Genomic DNA, 27,699 nt, shown 5'->3' on the forward strand with positions numbered 1-27,699 from the left:
TGCTTTATTTCCCTCTGCGCAGCTTGTAAACATGGCAAGCAACCTCCCCAAAACAACTGGTAACAGTGATGACGTGGGGAGGAGCAAAGATGCACGGACTATTCTGCTCATCTGCCTTTCTGGCAGCGAAACTCCCGTTTTCCTAATGGAAAATCTGACATGCTTAATCTGTATCTTTTCATCCACGTCCAGCTCATCTTCTGGGTAGTTTTAGACTTTTATCCTGTCAGATGACAAACAGCAAAGGTCACTGAAATTGCTTTCTGATCCAACTGTGCTGCTTTGTGGTAAGTTATGTGAGGAGCTACTCTATTTAATTCTGGAACATACTGAACTCAAACTGCAGAGAATGACTAACAAGACTATCAGCAAATATGAGCTTACTAACAAAAAGTACTGGAGACTTCAGGTTTGTTTGACAGTGGAGCACAGTCAGGGAAATTAAATGGCTTTGATTAGCACCAGAGATCCTGGAAAACTGAAGTGACAGTTATGATGCCAAATCCTGCCCTAGGGCTGCCTTTTGGTGTCTGCTATCCAAGCCCACATTGCCATTTTGTAAGGCAAAGAAGAGTTGAACAACTCCTAAGAAGTGCTAAGCTCCTTCATCTTCCTCAGGAGATAATGTGATGAAAGGCCACTCTGGACCTCTCAGGAAGCACTCACCATACACCAGCATTGGCTCTTAATCATGACTTACTCTTTCAATACATCTTTCTGGTTGATAAAGCTTGTTAGAACATTTCTTGTTGACCACTGGCTCACATCTCTTCAACACAGTAACATTTTTGCTTGTCCTGCCACAGTCCTTACCACAGCACTCTGAACTAATAGCCTAGGTCCTAAACCTAGCTTGAAGTGATGAAGCATTCTTAAGCTGATCAAATAGGTGTGTAAATAGCACTGCAGTGAGATCTGCACTCGTTTGAAATCCTACAGTGTACAGAATGAGTGCAAGTTACACTTATTGGGGAGCAACACCAAGCTGGCACCTTGACGGACTCGTGCTGGCTACAATGTAGTGCATATACAATGAAAATTTAGCCTATATTTCATGTAGTAAGTGGAGAATAAAATATATATTCATGGAATGTTGGAAAACTGAGCTGAACCTTCCAGAATTTATTTTTTGGTTTTGATTCGCAAGGCTAGGTTTTACAATGTTAAGATGAAGTTCTGTTCTGCTGTAGTTTTCTTGGAAAGTCTTTCTAGTTGCATTAGTACTTTCAGCTGGAGAGTACTATAGTGATGTTTCCCTGCCTGAGGAATGGGTTAAATACAGAAATGCTTCAGGGGCACTTGGATAGCGCAACTTGTAGGATATAGCAAGGGGGGGGTCTGAAAGAATGGTGCTTGTGCCTGCCTGGCAAAGGAGAACTCTGCTCTCCAAGTATGGCATGGTTAAACTAAACACCTTTAAAGTTTCAATACTGTACCCTAAAAAAGTTTTAATCAGCTTTAATTCAGCAGAAAATCGATACAGGTAAATTAAATGTGCACAGGTGTTGAGAGGCACGGCAAAGCAACACGAAAACAAAAATATCTTCCTTTTTTTGAGATGACTTAATTGACGTCCACCAAATCCAATAATTTGCCCTCAGACATACTCCAACAAGCTGCACAGGCCAGAGCAGAACTCAAACCTAGGGATTAGAGATTAGAGAGTCTAATCATTTGTTTTACAGACCTGAATGCTCTGATGGTGGTAAGGCCTTCAGCTGTCTCAGAGAAGTGACAGAGCAAAGGTAGCTGGGTGCTGTCATCAAGTTCCTGGAGGTCCCTGGGAGCACAAAAAGCAACAGGCAGCCAGTACAATGTCAACATCTCTGTCTGTAGAAATTTTACTGCATAACAGACAAGAACAGAAATTTTATCTATTGCACATATTATTTTCAGGATCACACAAACCAGTATTTTCTATAGTCTAGAAAGACCCTGACATGGGAATAGCACGTTTCTCTGTTGACTGAGGAGCTTCTGAATCACCTCCCAGCCACCTCCACATATCTAGCTTTTGGTCACAACTAAGCTTTTCTTTGTCTCACAGCAATAATGACATTATCACATATGTCCTGGATAAAAACCTGCTGTTAATTTTTAGCTGGCCTAACAAAAAGGGTGCCTTTCCATATAAACCTTGCCTCCTTTTGAGTATCTGTAAGTTTCATAACATGCTGAACATAAAATATAACAGACTATAGCAGACTTTCTATTTATAGCGTTTCAACATTGGTTGAAACGGAGACAAAACTGACAGAGAAATAATCTGAATGAGAAATTTCCTCAATTATTGAGAAATGGTCTTTTCAAGACCTGCACGGAGCAATGACATTTACGTCTAAAAAGTTCCAGTCTTCTGAAACAGAAATGGTTTCCAAACCATGGAGATAAATACATCTTTCTGCAACACTCTGCCATTGGCATAGCAGCCAGTTGTATAAACAGAAGAGAGGTTGGATCATTAGATATTTAAACTATATATTAAAATCTTACTATGTTCGCACACTGTATTTAATAGACCAAGAGAAATCACTGCTCCACGATGCTGAATGTTACAGTGTACAGAACTGGATTTATTGCTTATGTTTTGATTACAAATATGCTCTCTTTCAAATTTATGATGGAAAGTACACACAAGTTTTTGAGAGATGTAATGGAAAATACAACAAGGAATCAAAGAACTGCAATAAATACTGTAAATATTTGCATTTCTAAAAATTAGTGAAGCTTATAAGCCTGGAAACTACTGCATGCAAGTAAGTTATAAATACTTGCTGAAGCTATTCCTTCATCCTACATTTCCTAAGACAATTTTTTCTAGAAATAAATTAGATTTATTATTTTCTATTGTAGATTGAAAGAACACAAGTCAACCCTGGATTTTTCACAAGTGATTTAAAAGAGTTTAATTTAAACAGATTAAAAAAAAAAAAAAGCGCACTTGCTGATACAGATTTTCCTAGGAAACTGTAGGGGAATAAAATTAATTAGGTAAATATGGACATGCAGAAGATCAGCAATTGCAGAGCCAATGCATGCACGTGTCTGTGTGTGCTGACCTGCTGACCTACAGGGTTGATCAACTTCTCACTAGCCTGCATGGTATGGCTATCAGTACAGCATGTGGGAAAACCAGGTTTGGACACAGATGGAGACTTTATTATCAAATATAAAATCACAGAGAGAAACTGTACTGTTTCCCTGTGGTCTAATATCTCAGATTTTGCCTGCTCTTGTGTATTTTAAGAAGTTCAAACAGTGTGCACTGCTATGTGTAGCAGGACAGGGTGACACTCAGAAGACCATAATGCATTTAAGAATGAAAACCAAGTCTCCTGATTCCTTAGCCTCCTTGAGACCTTAGTGTACTGCCACGTAGAGTATTAGTTTGGAAACTTGGGGGGGAAAGAACAAGGTTTCTATAAAATCTCAAAGAATTTAAGCAAATTATTTCAGAATTAAACATTCTCATTTTGTGAATTCTGATTATAGAGTTTTCTTATTAATAAATCTCCTTGGGAATTCTGAGTGAAGCTGATGAAAAGTAGGTTATAGCGAACCTAAATCATTGATATGTCGCTCTGTGCCCCTCCTGCTCTGTTGATATAAGGCTCAGGCTACCTGAATAAGAGTGCTGTCCATGAAGCCAACTGTACTGGAACGCTCAGTTGAAAATCACTGTGCCTCTTAAGGGGATGCTACCAAAGAGCTGTTGATGTGTTACCATGTGCATATTGCAAAGACAGGGCCAAAAGTCACAGTTGCTAATGATGGTAGGCTATTTTGGCCTCCTAGCAGGTTAGCAGGCACCTTGACAGGTGGTTTTAAGTATCAGAAAGTGAAGTAAATCCAGCTAGAAATCTGGCTGATAAAAAAAAGAAACAGCATGACTGAATTTAAGAAAAAACTTGGAATGGATTGCTTAAGATATTCTACTAAATTACATAATGGATTTAGCACTAGAAGCATGACCCTAAGAAGCCATGACACACTTTTTTGCTGAAAAAAAATGTACTCTTTACAGCCAGCAAACCATTCTGAATATGAAATGTTCTGTACAGTGGAAATTACTTCCTGTAGAGTTTTTTTCCCAATATGAAGAAAAAGCCATGACTGACGTTAATCCAGGAAGCTATTTTACATTCTCTACTAACCCTCAAAAGGTCAAAGAGGAGCTTTGAGCAGATGTGGGCTGGCTCAGTTGATTAACAAACTTCATGCTCCTCTGACTCTATAGCCAACCATGTACAAAAGTGATGCAACTAGTGTTACTTCCCCAAATAGCCCATTTGTAGTCAGGTCAGCTGGAAACATCCTCTGATATATGTCTCAGACTCAGGATCAAAAGCAGGATGCTATGGCTATTTTCCCCTAATAGTAGCTCCTATAACATCACATACCATCACAATTCTTACGTACAAATTTTTTAGAATAAATTTTCAGGTAGGTTTTTAAACACGTACTTGGAAGCAACTCTGAAATACTTCTGGATGAAATAAAATGCTACTCCAAGAGGCACGAGGGCGACAAGGAACCATGGTGTGGCGTAGGAGATCATTCCAATGGCTGACAGGCAGAGTAAGGTGGACCGGCTAAGAGACTCCAGGGTAGGAGGAATGTGCTGGAGCGAAACAAATAACAAACGTAAGGCAAAAGTCACCAGTAGTACCATGATACCATTCTATGATTCTACAATTCTATGAGTCCATGATTCTATGACATGCCTTTTTCTATACAGAACCACAGGGAAACTGGAATTATACTGCTGTGCACTTCATTAATATTCTCCTTATATCAAGAGACTTTACATTTTTTTGGGTCTGATATTCAAATGTGCAGAGGTTAAAAAATGAGTCAGTAGTTTTATTTCTAAAGGTGAGTGTTTCAAAGATCATGGAGAAATAGGAGCCATTTCCACTGCAGGCAAGAAAGAGAAAATTGTTCTCTATATCTCAAATATTTAGAGAAACAGCATGCTCTTTCTCAGAGCCTCTTCATTTTCCTTCCGTGTTCCCATCACCCTTACATTCAGGATTATTGCTCATCCAAACATTTTAATTCACAGCAATGGTTAAAGCATCCCTTCTTCTCCCTGAATGCTCTAAATTCACATGTGCTGCAGCCAGAATGGAACATCTATTTGTCCCATATAGTTCAAGTTACTGTATTTTACCCTGTTTCCTGTTTTAAGTCCAAAATACGGTGTTTTGCTAACCCAGGTCTCCCACTAGAAATAACTAGTCTGCATATGCAAAAAATTAAGAGCCACCATCTCATGCCATGCTTATTGTAATAGTTACCTGCCTTCATTGCTACAAACGTGTGTGTACTTTCTATTTTGAATTTTTCTTGTGTCATTCCCAGAGCCTGTTTTTGATATCTTTCTCGACTGAATATTTGAATGCATCACCTTATTCAGTAGATAAATGAAAATTTACAAAGCCAAGATGTAATAAAACAGAATATAATGATATGTCTACCTGATCAATTATATTTGTATCAGCAGAGAAGCGATTCAGAATTAGTCCCAATGGGGTTGTATCGAAGAACCTGTTGAGGAAATTAAAACCAAAAAGTTACCTGAAAGTGAATTCCAGTTTTGGATAAAAAGTCTGATCAGAGAGAACACAGAGCCGTGTCCTGCCATTTTGTAAACCCAAGCAGTAAATATGAATAAAATGAGATCATAATGCCTGCATCCTATCTAAATGCTTCTCTTGATATTTCTACCCCCAAAACTTTTAAGTCTCCTCTTCAAAAAACCTACCATCTTGCCCTCTGCTTTTTCATCCACACTCCCTCAAGATTTAAGATCCCATCCAAAGAACACAGCCTGTCCTTGGCTGCTACTCAACCTCCTGCTTGGTACTGTGCACCAGGACTCCATTTCTTTAAAGCATCATGATAACTGTATTTGTTGTCACAGAATCACAGACTGGTTGGGGTTGGAAGGGACCTCTGGAGGCCATCTAGTCCAACCCACCTGCTAAAGCAGGTTCACCCAGAGCAGATCCCACAGGAATGTGTACAGATGGGTTTGAATGTCTCCAGAGAAGGAGACTCCACAACCTCTCTGGGCAGCCTGTTCCAGGGCTCTGGCACCCTCAGAGTAAAGACGTTTCTCCTCATATTCAGCTGGAACCTCCTGTGCCTCAGTCCACGCCTGTTGCCCCTCATCCTGTTGTTGGGCAGCACTGAAAGGAGTCTGGTCCCATCCTCTGGACACCCACCCTTGAGATATTTATAAACATGGATAAGATCCCCTCTCATTCTTCTCCAGGCTAAACAGACCCAGCTCTCTCAGTCTTTCCTCATAACAAAGGTGCTCCAGACTCCTAATCATATTTGTAGCCTTCCACCAGACTGTCTTCAGTAGTTCCTTGTCTGTCTTGAATTGGGGAGCCCAGAACTGGATGCAGTACTCCAGATGGAGCCTCACCAGGTCAGAGTAGAGGGGGAGGAATGGAACATCTATTTGTCACATGTACTCCCAGTACTCTCTCGACCCACTGGTCACACTTTTCCTAATGCACCCAAATGCCATTGGCCTTCTTGGCCACAAGGGCACATTTCTGGCTCATGGTCAACCTGTTGTCCACTAGGACTCCCAGGTCCTTCTCCACAATGCTGCTTTCCAGCAGGTTCTCCCCTAACCTGAACTGGTGCCTGAGGTTATTCCTCTCAAGGAATATTCCTCCCCTACACTTGCCCTTGTTGAAGTTCACCAGGTCCCTCTCCACCCAACCCTCCAGCTTGTCCAGGTGTCGCTGGATGGCAGCACAGCTTTTTGGTGCACCAGCCACTCCTCCCAGTTTTGTATCATCAGCAAACTTGCTGATGCAAGCATTGTTTTGGCCACCCTGCAGCCTGTGAGGGACTGTGGTTATTGTGCACAGACCCTGTCCCCAGCCATCAGAAGCAGCCTGGTGTCCACATAGGTTGACACCATGCCTGTTTCTCAGAGTTGGAGCTGGGTGTCCTGGAGCTAGAACCACACTCAAATCCATCCTTGACACCCCAGCTTGGAAGGGGGTATGAGGTGTCTGACACATTTCAATCAGATAAAAAGGGGGGAAGAACTTCACCTGTTCTCACATGGAATTTTTTTTCTCTTATTACCTCACTAGTTATTTTCATGTTTTGGGGCCTCGAAGAAACAAGGCAAATATAGGAGCTTTTCACAGGGGTACTCTCCCTATTACAAAGGGGACAGGATTTGACCATGTAGCTTTTCAGAAGGAATATTATTTTCGTTGTACCTGATTGGGCCAAGGATGATCTTGTTGAGGAGATTATGATGTAGGTTCTTGGCTGCTGTGAGGCCCATCCACTCCACAGTCAGAGATGTGATGAGGCAAAGGACAATCCCTGCTCCAGAGAGGATGCTGAAGACAGCTACATGATAAGTCTAATAAAAGAACAAATACATCAGTCCTAGAAATAAACACATATTTCTCTTTTCTACTTGGAAGTTCCCAAGGTAACTGGTAGCAATCAGCTAGTATGTCCCATCACATATATTACATAATTATATTAATATAATCTTTTGGAAATAAAAAAGCTATGGTGGAACTGCAATTCATTAAGTTCACATAATCAGAAGTTCTGGCAGCTCTAAGATCCTTCAGTCTACTGATGAGTACCCTTCAAGACCTTGAAGTGATAGTACTTAGAACTGTGAAGATAAACTAACTGCATAAATACAAAAGTATGTAAACTGTTAGCCAAGAAACTCAGACAACCAAAGTAGAACCTCTCAAGAATTAAGGCATTTGAGAGATGTTGGAAAGTTCCACTTTGTTAAGTTAAAGCACCACTAAAATTACCAGAGCAAATCCTAAACTAATCTGCCAGGGCTATAATACAAGTAAGCCTTCTGAAAGTTTACTAAGTGAATTCCAGTGAGATATTTGTATATGAGTCAAATTTACAGCTATAAGCAGATCATCTTTAAGTCATGCGCTTGAAGAGGTTTTTTTTTTCTTTTTTCTTTTTTTTTTTTTCTGCAGGACATGACAGGACAACCAGTACCTGGGAAAACGGGGTCACTGACTTAGGTGTTAAAAAGTCCATATGGAAGAGTTTAGTATGAGGCTTCTTCCTTCGAAAAGCCAATCATTTTTCTAACCTCAAATATGCTTCTGTTTCACTTTTGCGTGTTTGAAAAGACCGATAAAATTTGAATTATCATATGTGTTAGCATAAACAATTCATCCATCCTATACAAAGGCCAGTCTTATGGTATTTATCTGTCTTTCCAATCTAGTTGGCTTATAGATGAACAGCAAATAATTATTTTAGAACATTTTTCCCCTGTCAAGCTCCAAGATATGGCTCACCTTATCTGAGCTCTTATCAACGTTCTTGACTTCATTTTTTTTATTGTCCATGGATGTCCATGTAGCAAGCGAATAATCTATGGCCACTATAACGGAGTGTTTCAACAACTTTGAGAAAATCATCAGAAAGAGCAAGAAAAATCCTCCAGAGGTTAGATATCTCCAGCATGTTTTCCACGGCATCTTTGTCCTGAGTCTCAAGACAGTTGACATATTATCATCTTCATCTTCTTCCTCTTCTTCCTCTGTGACTCAGAAATTTGATCAAGTTAGCTTGGATGCAGCACTAAGGATTATACCTGTTTTTACTGGATTTGGTTGACTTTTTAATTTGAATTCTAGTTTTAATGTCGAAAGTAAATTTGCCACTCAAAACCAGCAAACACTTCAGACATATCTTCACAAGACTTCCCCTGTCCTGACAAATTTTTGTAAGTCAGGCATTCAGTACTATTTATAGTAGAGACTAGGCCTTTCCCAACCTGTTCAGCTGCTTTTATTATACAGCCAGCAAAGCATTTTGGGTCATATGGAAGATTCTAGAAAGCTCTCCAAAGCTTTACATTCAGAGACTCTGTCACCTGTTGCATAAAAGTACTCAATTTTTACTTTATTCCTGAGTACCAAAATTTTGTCTATATAAAAGAGCACAGCTGTGGGATTAACATTTCTTCTACTCTGACCTTTGACTATATGATAATTGTTCACATTATACCGAAATACAATTGGTGGAAGACTTCTGCTATGGGAAATACATATTTCATAGGTGCATGAACATTGCATTTGTATTTTTTTTCCAGGTAATAAGAATATACATCTGACAGCCACACTTGGGGAAGACAAATGTTGACCTGCTCTTGACAGCCCTGAACTGACAATATTTCCATCCATTTCTGATTTTGAACTTTAAAAATGAATTAGTAAGTGATTTCTTGAAAGTTGAAATTCTACACTATTTGGAATACAGAGACTTTGTGTACATTTCCTAGGTCACAGAGAATGCAATGTCAGATTATATTTCTGCCCTGGAGTTACCGATATGTGTTTTTTGATCTGAACGAACTTAATTTGCTGCACCTTTATCCCTGCACAATTTTTACAGAAATCTATGGAGAATCCCTTGAACAAGTCATGTTCTAAACAGATAAAAGTATGTGACTTTTCACTGTTATTGCCAAGTGTCCCCAAAATCTTCACACTTCATTGCTAAGAATTGCCATCTTGGTAATAGAGTAAACAAAGTGAAATGTTAAAACCTACCTTCATCTTCATCTTCCAGTTGTGATTTGGATTCTCTGGGGTACATGGCCCTCCTAAGGGTTTTTCTCTCAAGAGTAGTCTGGTCAGCTTCCATATCCTGTAATAAGGAAATGTATTTATTAATTTGAGAGCTTAGCTCTCTGCTACTGTTGTAGCACCAACAGTAACCTCAGAGAGACTTTATTTGGATCACTTAGCTCACAAAATGCAAAAGCACGGTATTTTATGATTTATCTTTCAGAACATCCCTCCCTCTCGCTTTCTTCCATTCTTTCATTCCCTCGCTTCTGGAATGATAAAAACTTCAAAAATAGTATTTAGAGAATCCCAAACGCTCATAGCAATAACACAATAAAGGGCTAAGAGATACTTGAGGAAGTCCCTCAGTCTGTCCCTTGCCACAGCAGAGGATCAGTTGTGCACGGCATTCCAAAAGGATGTTTGTCTAATGTGTCCTTCAAACCACTCATTACAGGGGTACTACACACTTCCTAGGCAATCTATTTGAGTCCTTCAAGTTCCTTACAGCTCATGTGGTTCTTTTCCCTAATGACTACTTTAAAACTTGTGTCCTGACATTGGGTTATTTTTCAGAAATCAACTGAGAAATATTTCCTTTCAGAAAGGTCATCCTTGCCGAAATGCTCCTGTTTACCTTTTCCAATTCTTGATCTTGGCGGTTCATCAAAGTTTTCCAGTGTTCATATAGCTCAATATCCTTGTTTTGGATATCCTTTAGTGTCCCTTCTCTAAGCACCATTCCATCCTTCATTGCTATGATCTAGGGCAGAAAGCATTCAAGAGGTCTACTTAGCAACATATACACCATAAGCACTGATATGGATTCTACAACACATCTTGGTATTTGTGATATTACCGTTATGGAAATTTCTGTGTTCACTGTGTCCAGTATTTTGCTAATTACTTTTTAAGTTTGTTGACACACCTCATGAACTGAAATTTCTATTAGCCATGCTTACCCGTACTTGTAAAAAGCATGGACAAGACATAATAAGTAACAGTCATATTTGCAATTAAGTCACAATTATTCAGTGGCTTTCAATCAAAAAAACTACAGAGATAATGTAAAAATAAAATTGTTCTTTCTACTATAAAGCCTGTATTATGTAAAGCTGCAGTTAATTGCATGACATACGGAATTAAGGAGAGACTCTTACAGAGAAAAGTAGTGCTCTACGTTATCAAACGTTATGGTGCTAACATCAAGTGTATGTTCACCATTAGCAAATCTGCATCATGATATCTCTTCTCTTACCCAGTCAGCATGTGGTAGATATTGTAACTTATGTGTCACCAGAACAAGAGTCCTCTTGTCTTCTTGAAGAAACTTCAAAATCCCTTCCTGCATTAAATGATCACTTAAATGAATGTCCAGTGCAGAGAATGGGTCATCCTGCAATCAAATAGAATAAAATTTAAAAAAATTAGAACACGATATGAAAACTAGTTGTTTATTTTTTTTTTCTTTCAAGAGAAAATGTGCCATCACTACTGTTTCATCTCTCTCTGATGACAAAGACCTAGTCACAGGGCTGCACCATGAAACAGTGAGATAGAATCCATCATTCTTCAAATCATAGCAATAGATTAAGTTAATTTTTTTGTGTCTAGATGTGTGCAATGATGCTGTCACACTGACAGCATGGAGTAAATCTGATCAGGAACAGGAGAACTGGAATTTCCTGCCCAAATTTGAAAATGCCAGGATCCAGAGCCAAGCTTGGGCCTAATTTTAATGGGAAACTGGCACAGGTAAGATAAAGCAGAGTCAGGAACTATTCTAATTTCCTGTAAACTAAAGTGTAGGTGTCCTTGGTTTTCACTTTGGGTACGTGTGGCTAGCAACAAGACAATATTAAGATAAGGATATTATAGGATATTATACGCAAACACTTCTCTGAGAACAGAAGTCCTTGTTTAATTCTGAAGAGCCCCTTCGTGAGCAGTAGACTCCTGAAATTCCTGACATGCCTTGAATTTAGTAACAGAGGAGGGGAAGTTTGTCCAAATCCACAGCAGTCTGCAGGAGAGAGCTGAACCCCAATCTGTTCATTGCTCACAAGTGGCTGCATTATGGTGCTTTTCCTTAGAAGTTCTGCTGATTTCAGTGGAACTATGTTGACAGCAGTTCACCACTGAGAGCAAGCAGAAGTTAGACAATATGTTCTGCTGTTGCAGTGTTAGTCTCTGTAGGAAATCCCACCTTCATCAGTCTCCCACTATGTTTTGATGCTACCTTTGGTGGATGTTTATTTCCTATCTCTGTAATTTGGATTTGGAGTTAAATATGAGTCCCTATAGTTTTCTAAATCTAACATAAATTTTCCTAAAGCTAAATATTAGGAATGACAGTTTTATTACTGACTTACCATGCTCCATGTGAAAAAGAAAAATCTTACCAAGAAGACAATGTTGGTGTTCTGATAGAGTGCTCGAGCTACACAGATTCTCTGTCGTTGGCCGCCACTTAAATTAATCCCCTAATGAATATAATACATCAGAAATATGTATCTTTGAATAAACATTATGATAGAACTTTGGAAATGTGATTTTTTACAATTACACAGAGTTCCAATAAAAATGAAAAGCCTCATTAATATGTTAATCCTGTTGATAAACAAGCATAATCCTCATATAATATCAGAAGAAAAACAATTATTTAGCAAGTAATCATGGGTAAGTGTAAATTATGAAGAGCTTCTCTAAGAACAGTGAGCTTCTTAGATTCGAAAATGCAACCAATACCAGCATCAAATTCTGCAAGCAAAATATAGGAGACTTTGATAAAAAAAAATCCCATTTGAGAAACAGCTGAGGACAGAAAAGAATTTTCAATTTTTTTGCACAAATCCCCAGTGAATCACAACTATTTACCAGGCTGGTAGCCCAATACAGACTAGATCTGTCTGAGTGACATCAGAGAGTGCCTTCGTAATACATAGGTTAAGCAGATATAAAAGCATTCATATTATTTACCCTTTCTCCAATTTCTGTCTGATCACCAAATGGTAGTAAGTCGATGTCAGGCTGCAGAGAGCATGCATCTGTAACAGCTTTGTACCTGTAAAAATATGGTCATTGCAATTATTTAAGCAGTCACTTACTTTGCCAACACAAAAATCTCCAGCTCAAATTCACTGCTAAGTTATTATGGCTCTTTGATAGCCAGATAATTGTAAAAATAGGTAGGGTAAAATGATCCTTAAGCAGTTAATCATGGAGTGTTGTAAACTGAGCATTGTAAAAAATGGCATATTTATTAGAGATCTTTCTTGGTAAGCCTACTTTTTAAAGATTCAATTACGTAAATTATTGAGTACATTCCTCCCTATTACAGAGCTGTTTTGCTGGACTCTGGATCATTTGAAGCCATTTTCCAATGAGTTATTATGCTTCCCCGTTTAGGTGCCTCTTCACTTACTTCAGTGTGATATTACAGGACAAAGGATCTTTACAGTGCTTCTGATCTTTCCATAATCAGGAAACCACTTGCACAAACTTGAAATTTGCTGTGAGATTTCCAGGTCTGTGGATATATTGTAGATGATCAGACTGAGTGGTGTAATTCAGACTTGCCCCTTTGGTATGAGTGAAGTTAGGCTGATGGATGCAGTAGTTGAAGAATCTGGTCACTGAAATTCTAAATGCTTACCTGGGTTTTGAGATATCTGGTCATTGCTAAGTTTTATTAAGTGGGAATGGATTTATACATCTTAGCAAGGCTCACACCGAGATGAATGGGATGCATTTTTAACAATTTTTAAAAAAGAGTGTTGTCTTTGAAAACATCAGCAATTTGTTTTCCTTAAGTCAAGTCACTTTTTCCACTGCATTTGTTAGCTGATCTTTTAGAAGGACACAAGAAGCAAGTGGCACAACAGAAGCTGTGCACCTTCACTTTCACACTCACTTCTCCTGAATTTCTGAAGAAAGAATTAAGATTATTTCCTTGAGGCACCCCATCTTCATACATGCAGTGTTTTTGTAAAGTGGCTGCTCCCGTAACTTGATCACAGCAGGATTAGCACATAAACTCAGTGCAAACATGCCTAGAATTCTGATTTCCAGAGTCCTCTGGCAACCTCAGGTTCCATTAAACAAAACAAAAATATGTCAGTAATCTCCAAAGATGGCATTCATCTCACCTAACTTTAGCTGCTTGAAAAATACACACATGGCTTCCGCTGTATTCCACAGAGAGCCACTGCCGCTGTGTGATTTCTCACAAACATCTTAGACATGCACGCTGGTTACCGGGGGAGCCTTGAAAGACTAAGTTTAAACAGAAACCTTCCTTTGAGATGGCTAAAGTCAGGTTAGCTAACACCAGTCCAGGGTTTATGTGCATTGATATTTTTCAAAACCTACAAACTCCCTCCAGAAGAAGCCAAAAACCTCTTTAAAAAAAGCTGCCAGGTGTTCTTGCAAGGAGGGTGATATTTACCTCTGTTTATTAAATGGGCTCCCAAAGATAATGTTCTCCTCCACAGTTGCATTCAGCAGCCACGGCTTCTGAGCTGCGTAAGCCACGGAATATCTGTTTCTACTGTAGACAGATAAGAGCATTAGTAAAAAGCAAAGTGCCGACATTATGAAATGCCCGAGAATCAGTTTTCAAAAATTAATTTGATGAATGTGCACTCATAAAAATACAGAGAAACACATAGACAAAGCAACTGTTACAAAAGTAAAAGGAAGAATTTTAAATTAGATGCTTTTGTTAGAACAGCACCCACTCTCTCCCCTGATGGCAAAATCTACACTCTGGGTTGTATTCCATTCTCCTGGTACATACCTCAGTTTAGTAACTGCAATTTCAATCCAAAGGCAAATTATAAATAATCAAAATTATTAAATCCTAACAAGCATAGTTATTTGTTTGGGGTTGGTGGGTTTTTTTGTTTGGTTTTGGCTTTGGTTTTTTGGTCTTTGTTTGTTTGTTTGTTTTTTCTCTAGTATCAAAACAAGTAGTGAAAAGGCACAGTCCAAACGGCATCAGGACACTTCACTTGCTGGTTTTGGAAGTTTTATATTATTTTACATGGCGTGCACATGAAATATTTTTTTTCTGAGTTAATGCTTTTTTCCTTCAGGTCTATTAATTAGATCCTCACTGGACAGACATGATATTGGAAAAGAGGGCAGTTTAATACTGATTGGGAAGGAATCACTACAGTCTCCCAAGTATTTATTAGACATACTTTAACTGTGTCTGTGTCTAAATACCTAATGAAATGTGTACAACAGGGGTGTGAATATTCTTTACTTCTGGTTCTTTTGCCTATGTATGTCAAAAAAGGTCATGTATTTTCATACATGTTTCTGAGAAGCCCGAGATGTGTGAGGAAGGAGGTGTGAACTGGTACTGGCTAATGGACCTAAACACTTTATCTTCCTTCTCAGTCTCTTTGATGATACTGCTTCAAACCACACATTTGATCTAGTTCTGTATGCAAGCATCTAGGATTTACTATTGAGAGAGAGGGTGCTAGGGTATGAGAAATAGCTGGTTAGAAGCAGTCAGTAGTATCCCCCAAAACCGAAGGAGTTTTAGAAGTTCAGTATGCACTAGTATGAAATATGTCCTCAGGATTATCAAGTAGTAAATCATGGTATGGCTCCCAACCACAGCTATGTGTGCCACTACTTCTCTATCATTTACGATGTGTTTTTAGTTTAGCTTGTCTTTTCTTTTAAACTTGCAGCCCCTTTCAGTGAAGCCAGGGGTGGAGTCACTGCTTGATTTCGGCTGGACCACAGCTGGCTTCCTTCGCACACTCTGTGCCCTGCTCCGTCACATGGTTGTTAAGCTGGGTTTACAAGCAAAAGTAAACCCAGTGCTGATTAGAAAATACGCAAACACATAGGAGGGTACACGTAATGATGTCTCACATCTGGAGGCCCTGTCTTGCAAGGTATGGAGCACACTAAACTCCCAGTGATGTTAAACGGGAGCTGGAAGCACTGAATGTCTTTCAGACAGGACTGAGGTAGTGGTACAATGGCTGGAGAAGATTGGGATCCACTGGATTTAACACATTCTGTCAGTTAATCCTACAGTAAATGATTACCCACATGGCAAGAAAACACAGAGATGGTTTAAGGGTACAAAGATGAATGCCTGAAGAAATTCTGAAGAAATGAATGAGTGTATTATGATACACCAAAAACAGAAATAATACCTTCTGGATGCTTCAAAAGAAGGCTCAGTTTCATTTACACTGTAAGTTATGGTAAATGACATTTAGTAAACAGGAAGTATAGAGAATAACACTTTGTGCAAGTATTACATACATACATACATACTGTAGTTCACTACATATCTTAAGAACTCAACATCAGTTTGCGGGTTTTTTTGTTCTTAAAGGGAAAATAAACAAGGTCTAATTAAAAGTATATAACTTTTCTAAATAAATGGTGTCATATCTATAGCACATGGTGGCTAAACAGGTAAGTTATGTTGTTAGAAAATGTATTAAAAATTTAAAGTGTATTATAAAACATATTCAAAAGGAAATTGTCATTATTGCCTAGGCATATAAAAGGCTGACAAGTAGTAAGTTAGCTTTACCACATGTTATACAATGTGTTATACAATGACCTGCAAAAGTTGGTAACTAACATCAAATTTCTCCTGGAGCGAAGATAAGCTTTGCAGATACACTTTTGAAACAGAACAGATTTTGAACCTGTTACTAGCAGTAAGGCTGCATCAAGCCATGCATGGCACTACGACACCTAGGCTTTCCTTGTCAACCTCCATGCCTTGAGCATCACGTCCATGAAATACGTTTTGAATAGCATGCAATGGCAGCAACGGCATGAATTATTTTGCAGCTCCCTCTGTTTATTAATTGACTTATTAACACTGTTGAGGGTGTGGAATGGCAGCCAAAGCAGTTCTGGACCAGTGATGGTGCTTGTGTCCAGGCATGACAACACATCACTGCAAAGTGCAAAACCTGAAAGAGTAAGTTTATGCCAGGTAAATGGAAACAGGCATCAGAAGGGACTAGAAAACTGATATTAATGTGGTTTTTGCCTGACCTGACAAACAAACAAACAAACACAACCCAACAACAAACAAACAAATCTTCCCCTCCCTAGCCTACAAATCCTCCAGATGAAACATTTTACTGCTGAGACAGACATGTCTGCTTGCCTGCTAGGATACCAGTAATTGCAGCTGCACTCATAAGCAGAGGATCCAAGTCTGGCAAAGGGCATAAAAACTCTAATAGCAGAGCCCTCATAATTCCAGAGTCACATATTAAGCATCTTCCCAAAATGCCAGGACTGAGAAATGTTACTTTCTGTGCTGGTAATTCATGCCTCCTAAAGTACACAATCAGTGTGTTTCCTTTGTGTGCCAGTCACCAGAGAAGATATTACATCTGAGGTGAATAAGCCACGTTGGTTATCTCAGAAGGGTCAGAGAGCCATAAATTGAGGCCCCAAACAGACATTGCTTCAGCAGAGCGGATCCTTTATTCAGCAGAAGCTTCCAGTCTTCTCTATAATGGAAAAAAGTTACAAGGAAGCAAAAGATAGAGTCTAATGAGAGATTAAAAACAGGTTGAAAATTAGCTCAAGACAAACAAAAAGGAAGAAAACCTAGATTTCCTCTATTAAAAACACCAAACTTTTATCAGCAGAGCATTGCAATGGCAGAGAAAGGGATAATGCTTTCATGTATATGTTTGGGAATGCCCTCTGAAGTGCAATTTAATGAAAACTGGGCACAAGCCTTGCAAGACCACTTTCAATTCCATACCAGATTTAATATGCTTGCTATCACAATCAAGTGGATTATCTGAAAAAGGACTAATTCTAGGTTCTCAGTTTTTTAAACTCTTCTTCCTTGACTAGAAATTTGATTCCATGCTTGGCTTGACAAATACACTTTAATTCTCCCAAATTATGAGTGAGATTTCTGTGAGAACCCATGCCCATCAGTCATCTCATGAATAAACACACGAGGCCTTTGCTGAGCTGGGGCCTTCACAAATAAGGGGATGAAGTATTTGGTCTTGTACTTTATTACCTTACTGAATCTGAAAGATTGATGTGATTGCAGGGTATGAGAGTGGACTGAAAACTGAAGCTCCTGAGAATTCTAAAAAGACTATTTTATTTATCTGCTGCATTTAGTAATCTTTGCTCTAATGTATTAATTTAATGAAATGTGGCTATTTATACTGATTTTTAGTCTGTACTATACATATTCCCCCAAATGGAGCATGGTAAATTCAAGTATGAAATAGTAGGAAAGACCAAACTAATTAGATTGATTAGCTATTTTTATAAGATTTTGAATATATAAGCTGAAATACTACAGAACTGAATCTAAATCAAGGTTTCAAGGAGAAGTCAAAGAGACCTTGTTGAAGTTTGGAAAACTTTTGTGCTAACTCTGGATGTTTTAAAATACATCTCTACCCAGGCCCAGATTCCCTCAGCCTACAAAAGGAAAAGGGAGAAGAATAAAGGGATACAAAATCTCTACCATACCACTGTACCAGCAGAATGAACAATTTCCTCTGCTAATATAGGCAAGAATTTTGAGGCAAGACAAGGACTATAGGCAATAGGACAAGGGGGCATGGGCTTAAACTCTGCCAGGGGAAATTTAGGCTGGATATTAGAAAGAAATTCTTTACAGAGAGAGTGGTCAGGCATTGAAATGGCCTGCCCAGGGAGGTGGTGGACTCGCCGTCCCTGGAGGTTTTTAAACTGAGATTGGACATGGCACTTAGTGCCATGATCTAATAAACAGACTAGAGTTGGACCAAGGGTTGGACTCGATGATCTCTGAGGTCTTTTCCAACCCAGTCGATTCTGTGATTCTGTGTGATTCTGTGACTGAGCATCCACACAAATGCTAGCCAGCAGTTTGGAGGAATTTATTCCTGTCCCTGCAACCAGCCTTGACAGCACAGCAATACTAGTAGGTGTGCTGACTTTGGCTACTGACATTTATGTGGATGACTGTTTATCCATCTGTGGATAACACTACTGTGGTTGCAACCTTTTGATAAATAATTGTACTTGCAATTCTTCTGTGGGGAGCGCTGGCTTTTCCTAATTTTTCTTGAAGCTTTCCATAGCTTGAGGGCAGAACAGGTCATATAGGAGGATTCTTTTCATAGTTCTTGTGTTTCCTGTGATTTTCACTTAGTACACAACAACCCTTTTCCACAGAAAACAGGCCGATATGTAGAAAACGTGCACACACCAACAGGGTGTTCAAGCCCCGTGATGAACTTCCATAAAGATGCACTGCAGGATTAGCCCAGTATAACTGCGGCTGAAATCTTATCCACCATCACTATTACTGTGTTGCTATATCCAAATTTGCTGAGGAATTTGTCTAGTCTGTATTCCATCCCTGTATCAGTAGCTGTGTTAGTCATGCATGTGGAATCACATGGAAAAGGATTTAAGAGAGTAAATAGGACCTTTATTATGCTTTTGTAAAGTACAGGATCCACTTAATTCAATACCTGAAGTATCCTTCTGTATTCATCTGTCTGCCAGGCAGTCTGAAATTATCAGCAAAATATAACTGTATTTGCATCAGTTATATCACAGTACCAAATTATAGTTTGCAACGAAAAAAAGTCACTCAGTAAGGCCTGAGATGCTTGCTAAAGTCTGAGTTAGCTGGTTATTTACAGACTGCTAATCAACTGACAATATGACCTTAATTTCTCTTGAACAATTTGAAATCTAAATAGTCTTTCATAAACTTCCTTCAGTATCTTTCTAAGATTTTCCATTTACTCTATTCTTCCTAAGATCCTATTTCTTTAAGACAATTTTGAGGCTTTCTCAAATATATCTTTGAAAACAATTCTGAGAATAATTTCAAGATACACTCTACTCAGTCCTTGTATTTTCTTAAACTACTCAGAAAAAAAATGCCTGATTATGATGTCAGAATCTTTATTCTATGTCTCAAAGAAATTAACTGCGGTAGGTCACATATTCTTCTTCCTTCGAAGCTAAAACTCGCATATAATGAAACTAACGTTAAGTCTTGCCTTGGCTCCAACTGTACCTGCTACTCCAGTGAGATCATACGTTTAGAATAGCAGTGAAATATGGCTAGAGAACAGAAAATGCCATACATACTAACACAGGAAAAGCAAAAATATCCAGCTTGTAACATTGCTGTAAGAAAAAGACGACAAAGGAGGTTACTAGTCAAGGGATGGGGCAAAAAAATATTGGTCTCTGTCACAAAATTCACCCTTTTTTTCTCAAAAAACTAATAAAGAGGAGTTTGGCTTGGTAGTTTTAAGGAAACAGAACTGATCTTTAAAATCAAAGAACAAGTCTTGGGGTTACAGCACATCCCTTCTATAGCCTCTGCCATGCCTGGGCTGGAAGAGTGGTCGCCGCCCCACCTGGCCTTGCACTCACTGGGTCCGAACTTGTGTGGATCCCAAGGCCTGACCCCACAGGCAGTTTCCTCTTCAGCAACAGCTTCTTCAGAGCCTTGACTCTTTACTTATTTGGTGTCCTCAGGCTGCTTTCTGAAGATGTAACTATGAAGAGGGACACGGACTTCCATAGGTGAGGCTTGGGCAGATACCAGGGAAAGACAAAAGCTCACGTGTTACCCTATCACTTTTTTTTTTCCCTGCTAGCAGCAGCATCACTGGGTGAGAAAGCCTTTTCTGTATGCAGGTATCCCACACATATCAATGGACTGAAGAAGCTCAAGCGTGTCATGCTTTCACAGGTGTGTACAGTAGCAGCATAACAATGCTGACCTCAATTACAGTAAGTACCATAAATCCAGAGCTGACTCCCTCCAGAGAAGACTATTGCATAACAGGAATAGTACGTGCTTTCTGTTCAGGTCATTTGCTAGGGCAAATATATTAGATATTAATCACCAGATTACTCTCTTTCCCTTCCTGAGACACTCTGCTCTGAACCATGAACAAAACATGAACAAAAATCCATGAAAATCCTGCATAAGTTTCCAGGTGATGCCTTCCAGAGAGGATATGGGTGATGACAATCATTTAACATGCAGTTCAGAGACATGAAGTCTAAATTTCTTGCAGTAAATCCCAACTACCTCCTTCTTAAATGAATGCAGCAATTAATAGCTATATGAAACATACTTGCTCCAGTGAACTTTTCCCTCCAGCGTCTGCATCTCTCCCAGTATGGCAAGGAGAAGTGACGACTTGCCACAGCCAACTTGACCCACAATCATTGTCATCTGACCTATGATAATAATGAGCACATTTTCAAAAAAGAAAAACAAAGAAACAAACAATTGCATTTAAGTCCACAAGGCCCAATTGGATCCAAATCTAGAGCACTTGTAGTAGCTGGTTAAATTAGTTAGCATCCACTAGGTAAAACGGTGGCATTGCTTGTATTCATCTATAGAAATATATATTAATGGACAGTCCAGGTACACATCAGTCTCCAAAGGAATGAGATTGTTGCTTTGACATATATTATCATACATTGTGTGGGAGTATGTTACTTTATGAAAGTAATTTATGTTATAAAGTGGGGAGTGATTATTCAGTCCGGAGTTCCATGAAAATTTGGGCCAACCTAATAAGTGACTACAACTGAAAGAAAATCCATTAATCTTTTCTGCACTCCTTCCCCCTTGCCCCTCCACTTTCCTATATCAGTCCTACTCTGTAGTGGCAATGTTGCTTCTCAGATCTTCCCATAAGCTAATTGAACTCACTAACTGTGGTAGTGAGTATATTTGCCAGGTAAGCTTCTCACCAGCTGGCGAGCGAATGGTCTCATTCCTTCTAAAGGAGGTAAACTCTTAGACTGGCTTACCCACCTTGCACACCTATGGCCTTAGATTGTAAACTCCTTGGAGCAAAGAGTTTTTGTTGGTGCTGTAAGATGCATTGGACTAGCACAAAGAAATGTTCATCCATGTACAGGACACCTAATGCTACAGTGAAACAAATTATATAGACTTGGGGATTATGTATAGTTCTTTGGAATTACTTAATAACCGTGATATCTAAGATATGTCCACCCAAAGTAATAAGGTATTTTAAAACTAAGCACTTCATAGGATACAGAAATAAAATGTAAGATTATTTAATAACATGAAATACCAACACTGGTAGGAATTTTACAATAATAATAATCAGAAGAAGCTGCTACTTTTTTCACTTGCTATGTAAGTCTTCCAAAACAAGTCAATGTTTTGTAAATCTGTGAAACTCCTAGACAAAAGGCATTGAGAATGTAAGAAGCTACAGGAGATCAGCTGGACAAAGAGACATTAATTGAAAGAAATTCAGTGAGGATTTCTTGACAGACAAACTGCATGAGGCTCAAGGAATACTCTGAGATGAAAATGGTTATGAACTGGAAGACTGTAATGTTGAAGAATGGTAGCAGAAGTATAATCCATGACTGCTGTGTTCCTGTGCACCCACTGATAACCACTGCTGGAAATACTGAATTAGGTGGACCCTTGATTTGAATGAGTCTGGAGTTCTCCTTCTTACTTTTTTTTTTGTCTGTTAAAAATAATAATGAATTTTTTGTAATAAACTTTTCCATATTTATTCTTACTCTTGACTATGTTCCTGCTGTTATAAAAACTACTCTTGACTATGTTCCTGCTGTTATAAAAACTATATAAATTATATAGGTATTCAAAACCCATGTAATTTGTTGTTTATTTATAGTGCTTTACATTAATGATACAGTTATATGATCAATACAGTTCATGACCTTGTATACACTTTTAATCTTCATTTTTTCTTATAGAAATCTAAATGTGTGGTTTTGTGCTTTTCACCACATCAAGGAACTGAATTAGTAGCAATTTGGTATCACATATTTCATGTTTAAGGTGTGCATTTATCCTACCTGTTGGGATTCTGATGTTTATGTTGGACAATGTAGCTAAACCACTTCCCCATGAAAAGTATCCATTGGTCACCTACAAAAAAATTACATGTCAGATCTATGAACACATGATGGGAAAAAACATAATGTCTACTTTGGACTTAAAATATATTACTAAAATAAATCACAATTAATAAACGTGGTGAGGTATACTTATATATGAAAAAAGCAAGTTAGGCTAGTAAAGATTGCCAAACACAGAAAAGTTTGTGAATAAGGAAAGTTATATACACAAATATATATATACTGTATGAAATGCAATAAAGGGATGATCTTGAGTTGAACTCTGTTAACCAAATACTTTCACTCTGCCATGTATAAGATTAAAGACTAAGAACAACGATCACAAGACGTCACAAGTGATAATCTAAGCAGCATATCTTATCAAGGAATGAATCCTTCTCAATACTGTGATTCCCAAAGTACAAATTAAATATTCACAAGGTTTATGCAGGACATAAGAAAAATGTTCCCCAGTGGACCCCAGCCTTTTTGTGCCTACTTCCTTTGGAGTTGACAGGGCCATGAAACATTATTTGCCCAGAGCACATACGTGGGGAAAAGTTGGCCAACATGATTTAAAAGAATGTCATAATAAATGATATGTCATAATAAATGTCAAAAAAAACCCCACCCAACACTCAACAGTTTTAGTTTTGGTTCTAAGAGTGAAAGAAATTTAATGAAAGGGAAGTCTAAAAATATCTGTATTTCTGCACATCGGATTATCTAGGTTTTGCTACTTTAGACTCATGGTGTCTCTTTGTTTCCTGAGAAGACAGGAAATCACTACAAAGACCTGGTCTGAAGCCAATTCTCACTTCATTTTTAGCTAAAGTACTAATTTACTTAATGGCTTGTTCTTGCATTGGACAATTCACCTTGGGAAGAACAGCAGCAATTAGGCACTATCTAGAAGTGTTGCAGGCAGACCTGCTCCATGTAAAGAATGAGATTATATTTTCAAACCACCTTGATTGCGGTATCATCTATCTCCACAGGACGTGTTTGCTTCCTTGTCGGCTGTTCATAGCTTTCAAGCTGATACCTCAAGGGCTGCCGCCTGTTGATGGCCTTGGTGTGCTACACGGTGAGATGAAGAAAGGAGAAAAGTTGGAATTCTTAACAGAGGACACCATTTGGTTCCCTTATAAAACAGACAATCCATTCCCTTTCCTCCCACCATTCTAGGTCACAAGAAGAAACCAGTGCTTTTCAGTCTGTGTGATAATAAAGATGTACTACTGAGATGCATGTATTGTAAAGTTTTAAAGACCCTTAACTGAAGCACAGGAAATATCTTTCTGATTTTGGTTTCCCATGCATAAAAATCCCAAATTTCTGCTCTAACATCCTCCTCAAACCACAAGGTAAGTGTGCCCTACCCAAGGTAGCTCCAGACAAAGCTGTGTCAAAAGCAGTTACCAGTTTGGTTCTTGGAAGTAGAATGGCTGCAGGAGCAAGAAGCACATCGAACTAGCTTGTGCAGAGTACCTCACTGATGCATTACAGTGACTGTGGAACTAGCTCATTCAGAGCTACCTGTGGTTTTCATAAGTGCCACAATATTCAGCTGAATCTGTGTAATCTAAGTGATTCCTTAGAACTGGGCTGTCTACAGTGAATGATTTAACCTTTACAGATATTACTTTTGTTTTTCCCTCTCCCCATCATCTAGACTTTGTTTCTCTCTGTAGTGCTGGGCAAAAGGTAGACAAGAGAAGTAAAATAAATCGCTGTAACAATTTCATTTTTGTTTCCTGTTAAGCCAGAAAAACAAGGAAAATGTTGTTGGAGGTTCACAAACTAATTCAATTCAGCTTAAAATAAAACTTATTTTGTGCTAAGCCTTTCTTTCTCTTGCCATCTTTAAGTTTTCAGTCACATTTCAAATAATAAAATTAGTTTGAAACAGTGGAAAAATCTAGCCTTAGCAAAATGACAAAATGAAAAAATATCTTTTCCCAAATCGTAGAATCATCGAATAATAGAAACATTTTGGTTTAAGATCACAGACTCCAATCCTTGGGGTTTTCTCCCCTCAAATTTCATTCAAATTCACTATATGTTTAGCACTCTGAAAACAAATTTTGGAATGAATTCCTATTTCACAAAGTTTGGTGTTTTTTTTCCTACCTCCAATTCAGAATTTCCTAAAGCAGGAATCAGTCCTGCCTAAAGATGCACAACATACAAAGGGCTGTACCAGTGAAGTGCAGCACAAACCCTATAACCACAGGAAATGCACCTCAGTAATCCATAGAAACTAAGAAGGTTGAATTTGAGCCCTATGTAAATGTGCTGGTGTGTTATGGGATTTTTATTCCTACTGGCACTTCAGCAATCCTTAAATGTGTTTCTGGATCCTTCATGTTGTAGAAACACGGAGATCCCCACATGGAAGAGGCAAAACTGGTCAATGCTGGAGTCAGGCTAGAAGCCAAAATTCCCAAGCCCTATCAGGTAGTCCATTGGTATTGTACAGGGCTATACAGCCTCTCTGCTTTGAAATTCAGTGTCATAAAACAGAACTTACAAGTCCTGTGTGCTTCTTACAGGATTCATAAGCTACAGAGCTGTCCCCACCTCTCCAGCTGTCATCTCCAATCTCATCGCTCAGGAGAAACTCATTCAGCTTCTGTACACTTGAAAGGAAACAGGACAGTGAGTTAAATAAACCCAGGTTTCCATGAGTACATTTTCATTTTGGTGCAGCCCAGCCAGCAGGATGTATCAGAAGTGTTCCAAAAGAAGTTCATGGGATACTTTTGGCTTCCTATTGGATGGTCTACCACCCTGATGGCAAGTGAAAAAATGTTTACATGGAAGAAGGACAGATTAAAATAATTAAATATTGTATTAGTAACTGGGAATGAAGAGGGGAGCTAGTAATGCAAGTGCCACTAGAGCTCTGTGAGAATGGTTTCCATCCAGGCAGGCTTATCTCTTCTGTGCATTTCTCTTGCCTATGTACAGACAGTATGCATAAATTTGTCATTCACCCAGCTACACTCTCTGAAAACGTCAATGGTGCCTGCTGAACCCAGCTTTTGCATACACTGCATGCAAACAAGCCTGACTACTGCACAAATCAGCACAGCCATGGCCAGCCTTGGAGAAATAGAGCAAAAGCTCTCTTTGCTCGCTTCTTAAAACTGTCCCCTCAGAAATACAGTGCATGGGTTCAATCCATTCTTTGTCACAGAAGGATCTGATCTGCTTTCTGCCTCACTTCTTTTCAGAGTGCTGTCATCTTAATTGTTCTGGGGAAGGAATGAACAAAAGCACCCACAGGGCATGGTGAAGCTATGTTTTCAAAAAATAAAATCAAGGTGCATAGAGCCAGAGACCGAGAAAACAAGAACATATGACTTCAGATCAGTGATTTGAATATTAATCTGCAAATGAGAAAGCAATCCTGTTTCAAGGCCTATGTGACCATTTCATATGAAATTATCGATAAATGTTCAGGCTACAGAGATACTAATTAGCAAGACAGCACTATTATTTTCATTATTTCCTCCTAGCAGTATACTTGCTCCTATCTCCCCTTTTGAAAGGAAAACATACATGTCTAATGCCCATACCAGAATGTCAGGCTTACACAAGTGCATCAAGTGGGAATTTATCGTCTTGTAGAAGATAAGAGGTCTCATTCTGATCATCTGCCTAAGCAGACATCAACCATTACTTTGCATTTGAATGAGAACAGGTACTCTCAAAAGCTCTCATGGTACTAGAACTACTCTTTACATTAAAATGGAGATTCTAACCAAAGTATAAGCACTTAATCATAACACGAATGAGTGCATGCTCATATACATGTATTTGATTGAAGACAGAGCAATAGAGTGGCCAAGAACACATTCTTAATTCTTTACTTGGGGGACATGATGTTCATGGGAGAAAGATGTTAGGAAATAAGTTTGCCAAAGGGTAGAGTTTGTTTTGGCAAATATGGTCTTTAAATACTGTCCTGAAGGATGGCCAGTAGTGCTAAGGAAAATATAGATACCATTTTGATATTAGGCCTATGCTAAACATAGTGCAGAGATGTAAAGGCTGGGATGCTTTATAAAGGAGACTTGAGATTTTCCACTAGTCAGGAATAATTTTCAACCTAGGGAAAATCATCTGGCCCTGCTGCTGCTTTGATAAACACAAACCCTATTTAATTATTATTTTTTTCAGTCAGTGTGATTTCTCAAGTCCCCTTGACTGCTCTTTGTTATTATTCTTACCCACCAAAAAGAGGCAGTGGCAGCAGCAATGCAATACCTTGCCAATGCGCCTCAGTCTTGGCAAGAAGGAACTATATTTCTGGGTGGTAAGTTAGTTTGGTCTTCATATCCTGCTAGTGCTTGGCATCCAACACTTTACTGCCAGCCAGGTGTCAGTTTGTGCCTCTTGGGACATCTTGGCAGTGTGGATGTGTACGTAACTGCTCCGTGACCATGCGTCTTTCCATACAGACCACTGAAGCAACAGCCAAAAGTCTGGAATTTGACTTACTACCAATGAGCACCCTTGAGATTAAGTGCTCCATAGCCTAGCACAAAGGAATTTGTTTTGTCAGGCTATTTGCAGAAAGAAATGCCTGGAACATATAAGTTTCTGATGAAGCAACACATTTTATGAGATCATTTTCCTTTTTTTTTTTTAGTATTTTTCACTTCGTGCCCACTTCCTTGCTTCCTGTTATGCAGATACCTAACCCTCAAAAACTAAAACTACCAAACATCTGTCTTGCCATGGTTCCTCTCCTGTGTCTTTAGTGTCATTCAGGGCAACAGCATTTCCTCTGCAAGAGAAGTCTTTTCAGGCTCAGTATCCCTTGAGAAACTATTCCTTCAGTGTCCAATGTTCCTCCATTCACTCTCTTTCCTAAGAGAGTCCATGCTAGTGCTAGTCAATGAGAGGCAGGACAATACCAAACTCTCACTTAAAGCACAATGCACCCTTTGTGGTAGAGTTAAGCCAGTTGCTTTTCCTTGCATCAGCAGGGCCAGTCTTGCTAGGCAGCTTCGGGTCAGTCTCTCATTTACCTCTGCGTGGACAAAAGCCCAGAAAAATACTGGGTGAGAATGAGGGTGGGTGGCCACACCGTGAGAAGAGGAGCATTACTCAAGGAAGGACAGTCCGGCTCTGAATCTGG

General features: G+C 38.9%; 1 protein-coding gene across 6 annotated transcripts in view; it reads right to left on the reverse strand.

Annotated features, from left to right (window-relative positions):
* The window catches only part of ABCC9 (ATP binding cassette subfamily C member 9), a 75,364-nt gene that overhangs the window by 17,081 nt on the left and 30,584 nt on the right, over positions 1-27,699 (reverse strand). For 3 of the 6 annotated variants that reach the window (XM_082043005.1, XM_082043004.1, XM_082043006.1), the window contains 17 exons: positions 25,081-25,189; positions 23,517-23,627; positions 22,506-22,578; positions 20,759-20,864; positions 19,124-19,162; positions 15,803-15,841; positions 14,065-14,166; positions 12,597-12,681; positions 12,020-12,100; positions 10,876-11,013; positions 10,255-10,380; positions 9,600-9,696; positions 8,340-8,584; positions 7,260-7,408; positions 5,481-5,550; positions 4,464-4,621; positions 1,688-1,780 (listed from right to left, as the gene is read on the reverse strand). In XM_082043005.1, the coding sequence (XP_081899131.1) occupies positions 1,688-1,780; positions 4,464-4,621; positions 5,481-5,550; positions 7,260-7,408; positions 8,340-8,584; positions 9,600-9,696; positions 10,255-10,380; positions 10,876-11,013; positions 12,020-12,100; positions 12,597-12,681; positions 14,065-14,166; positions 15,803-15,841; positions 19,124-19,162; positions 20,759-20,864; positions 22,506-22,578; positions 23,517-23,627; positions 25,081-25,189 (1,821 nt within the window). The remainder of the gene's footprint in view (positions 1-1,687; positions 1,781-4,463; positions 4,622-5,480; positions 5,551-7,259; positions 7,409-8,339; positions 8,585-9,599; positions 9,697-10,254; positions 10,381-10,875; positions 11,014-12,019; positions 12,101-12,596; positions 12,682-14,064; positions 14,167-15,802; positions 15,842-19,123; positions 19,163-20,758; positions 20,865-22,505; positions 22,579-23,516; positions 23,628-25,080; positions 25,190-27,699) is intronic. The other 3 variants (XM_082043007.1, XM_082043008.1, XM_082043009.1) reach the window with 2 other exon arrangements.

This window comes from Streptopelia decaocto (genome assembly GCF_964273445.1).
Source record: "Streptopelia decaocto genome assembly, chromosome: 1".
NCBI lineage: Eukaryota > Metazoa > Chordata > Aves > Columbiformes > Columbidae > Streptopelia > Streptopelia decaocto.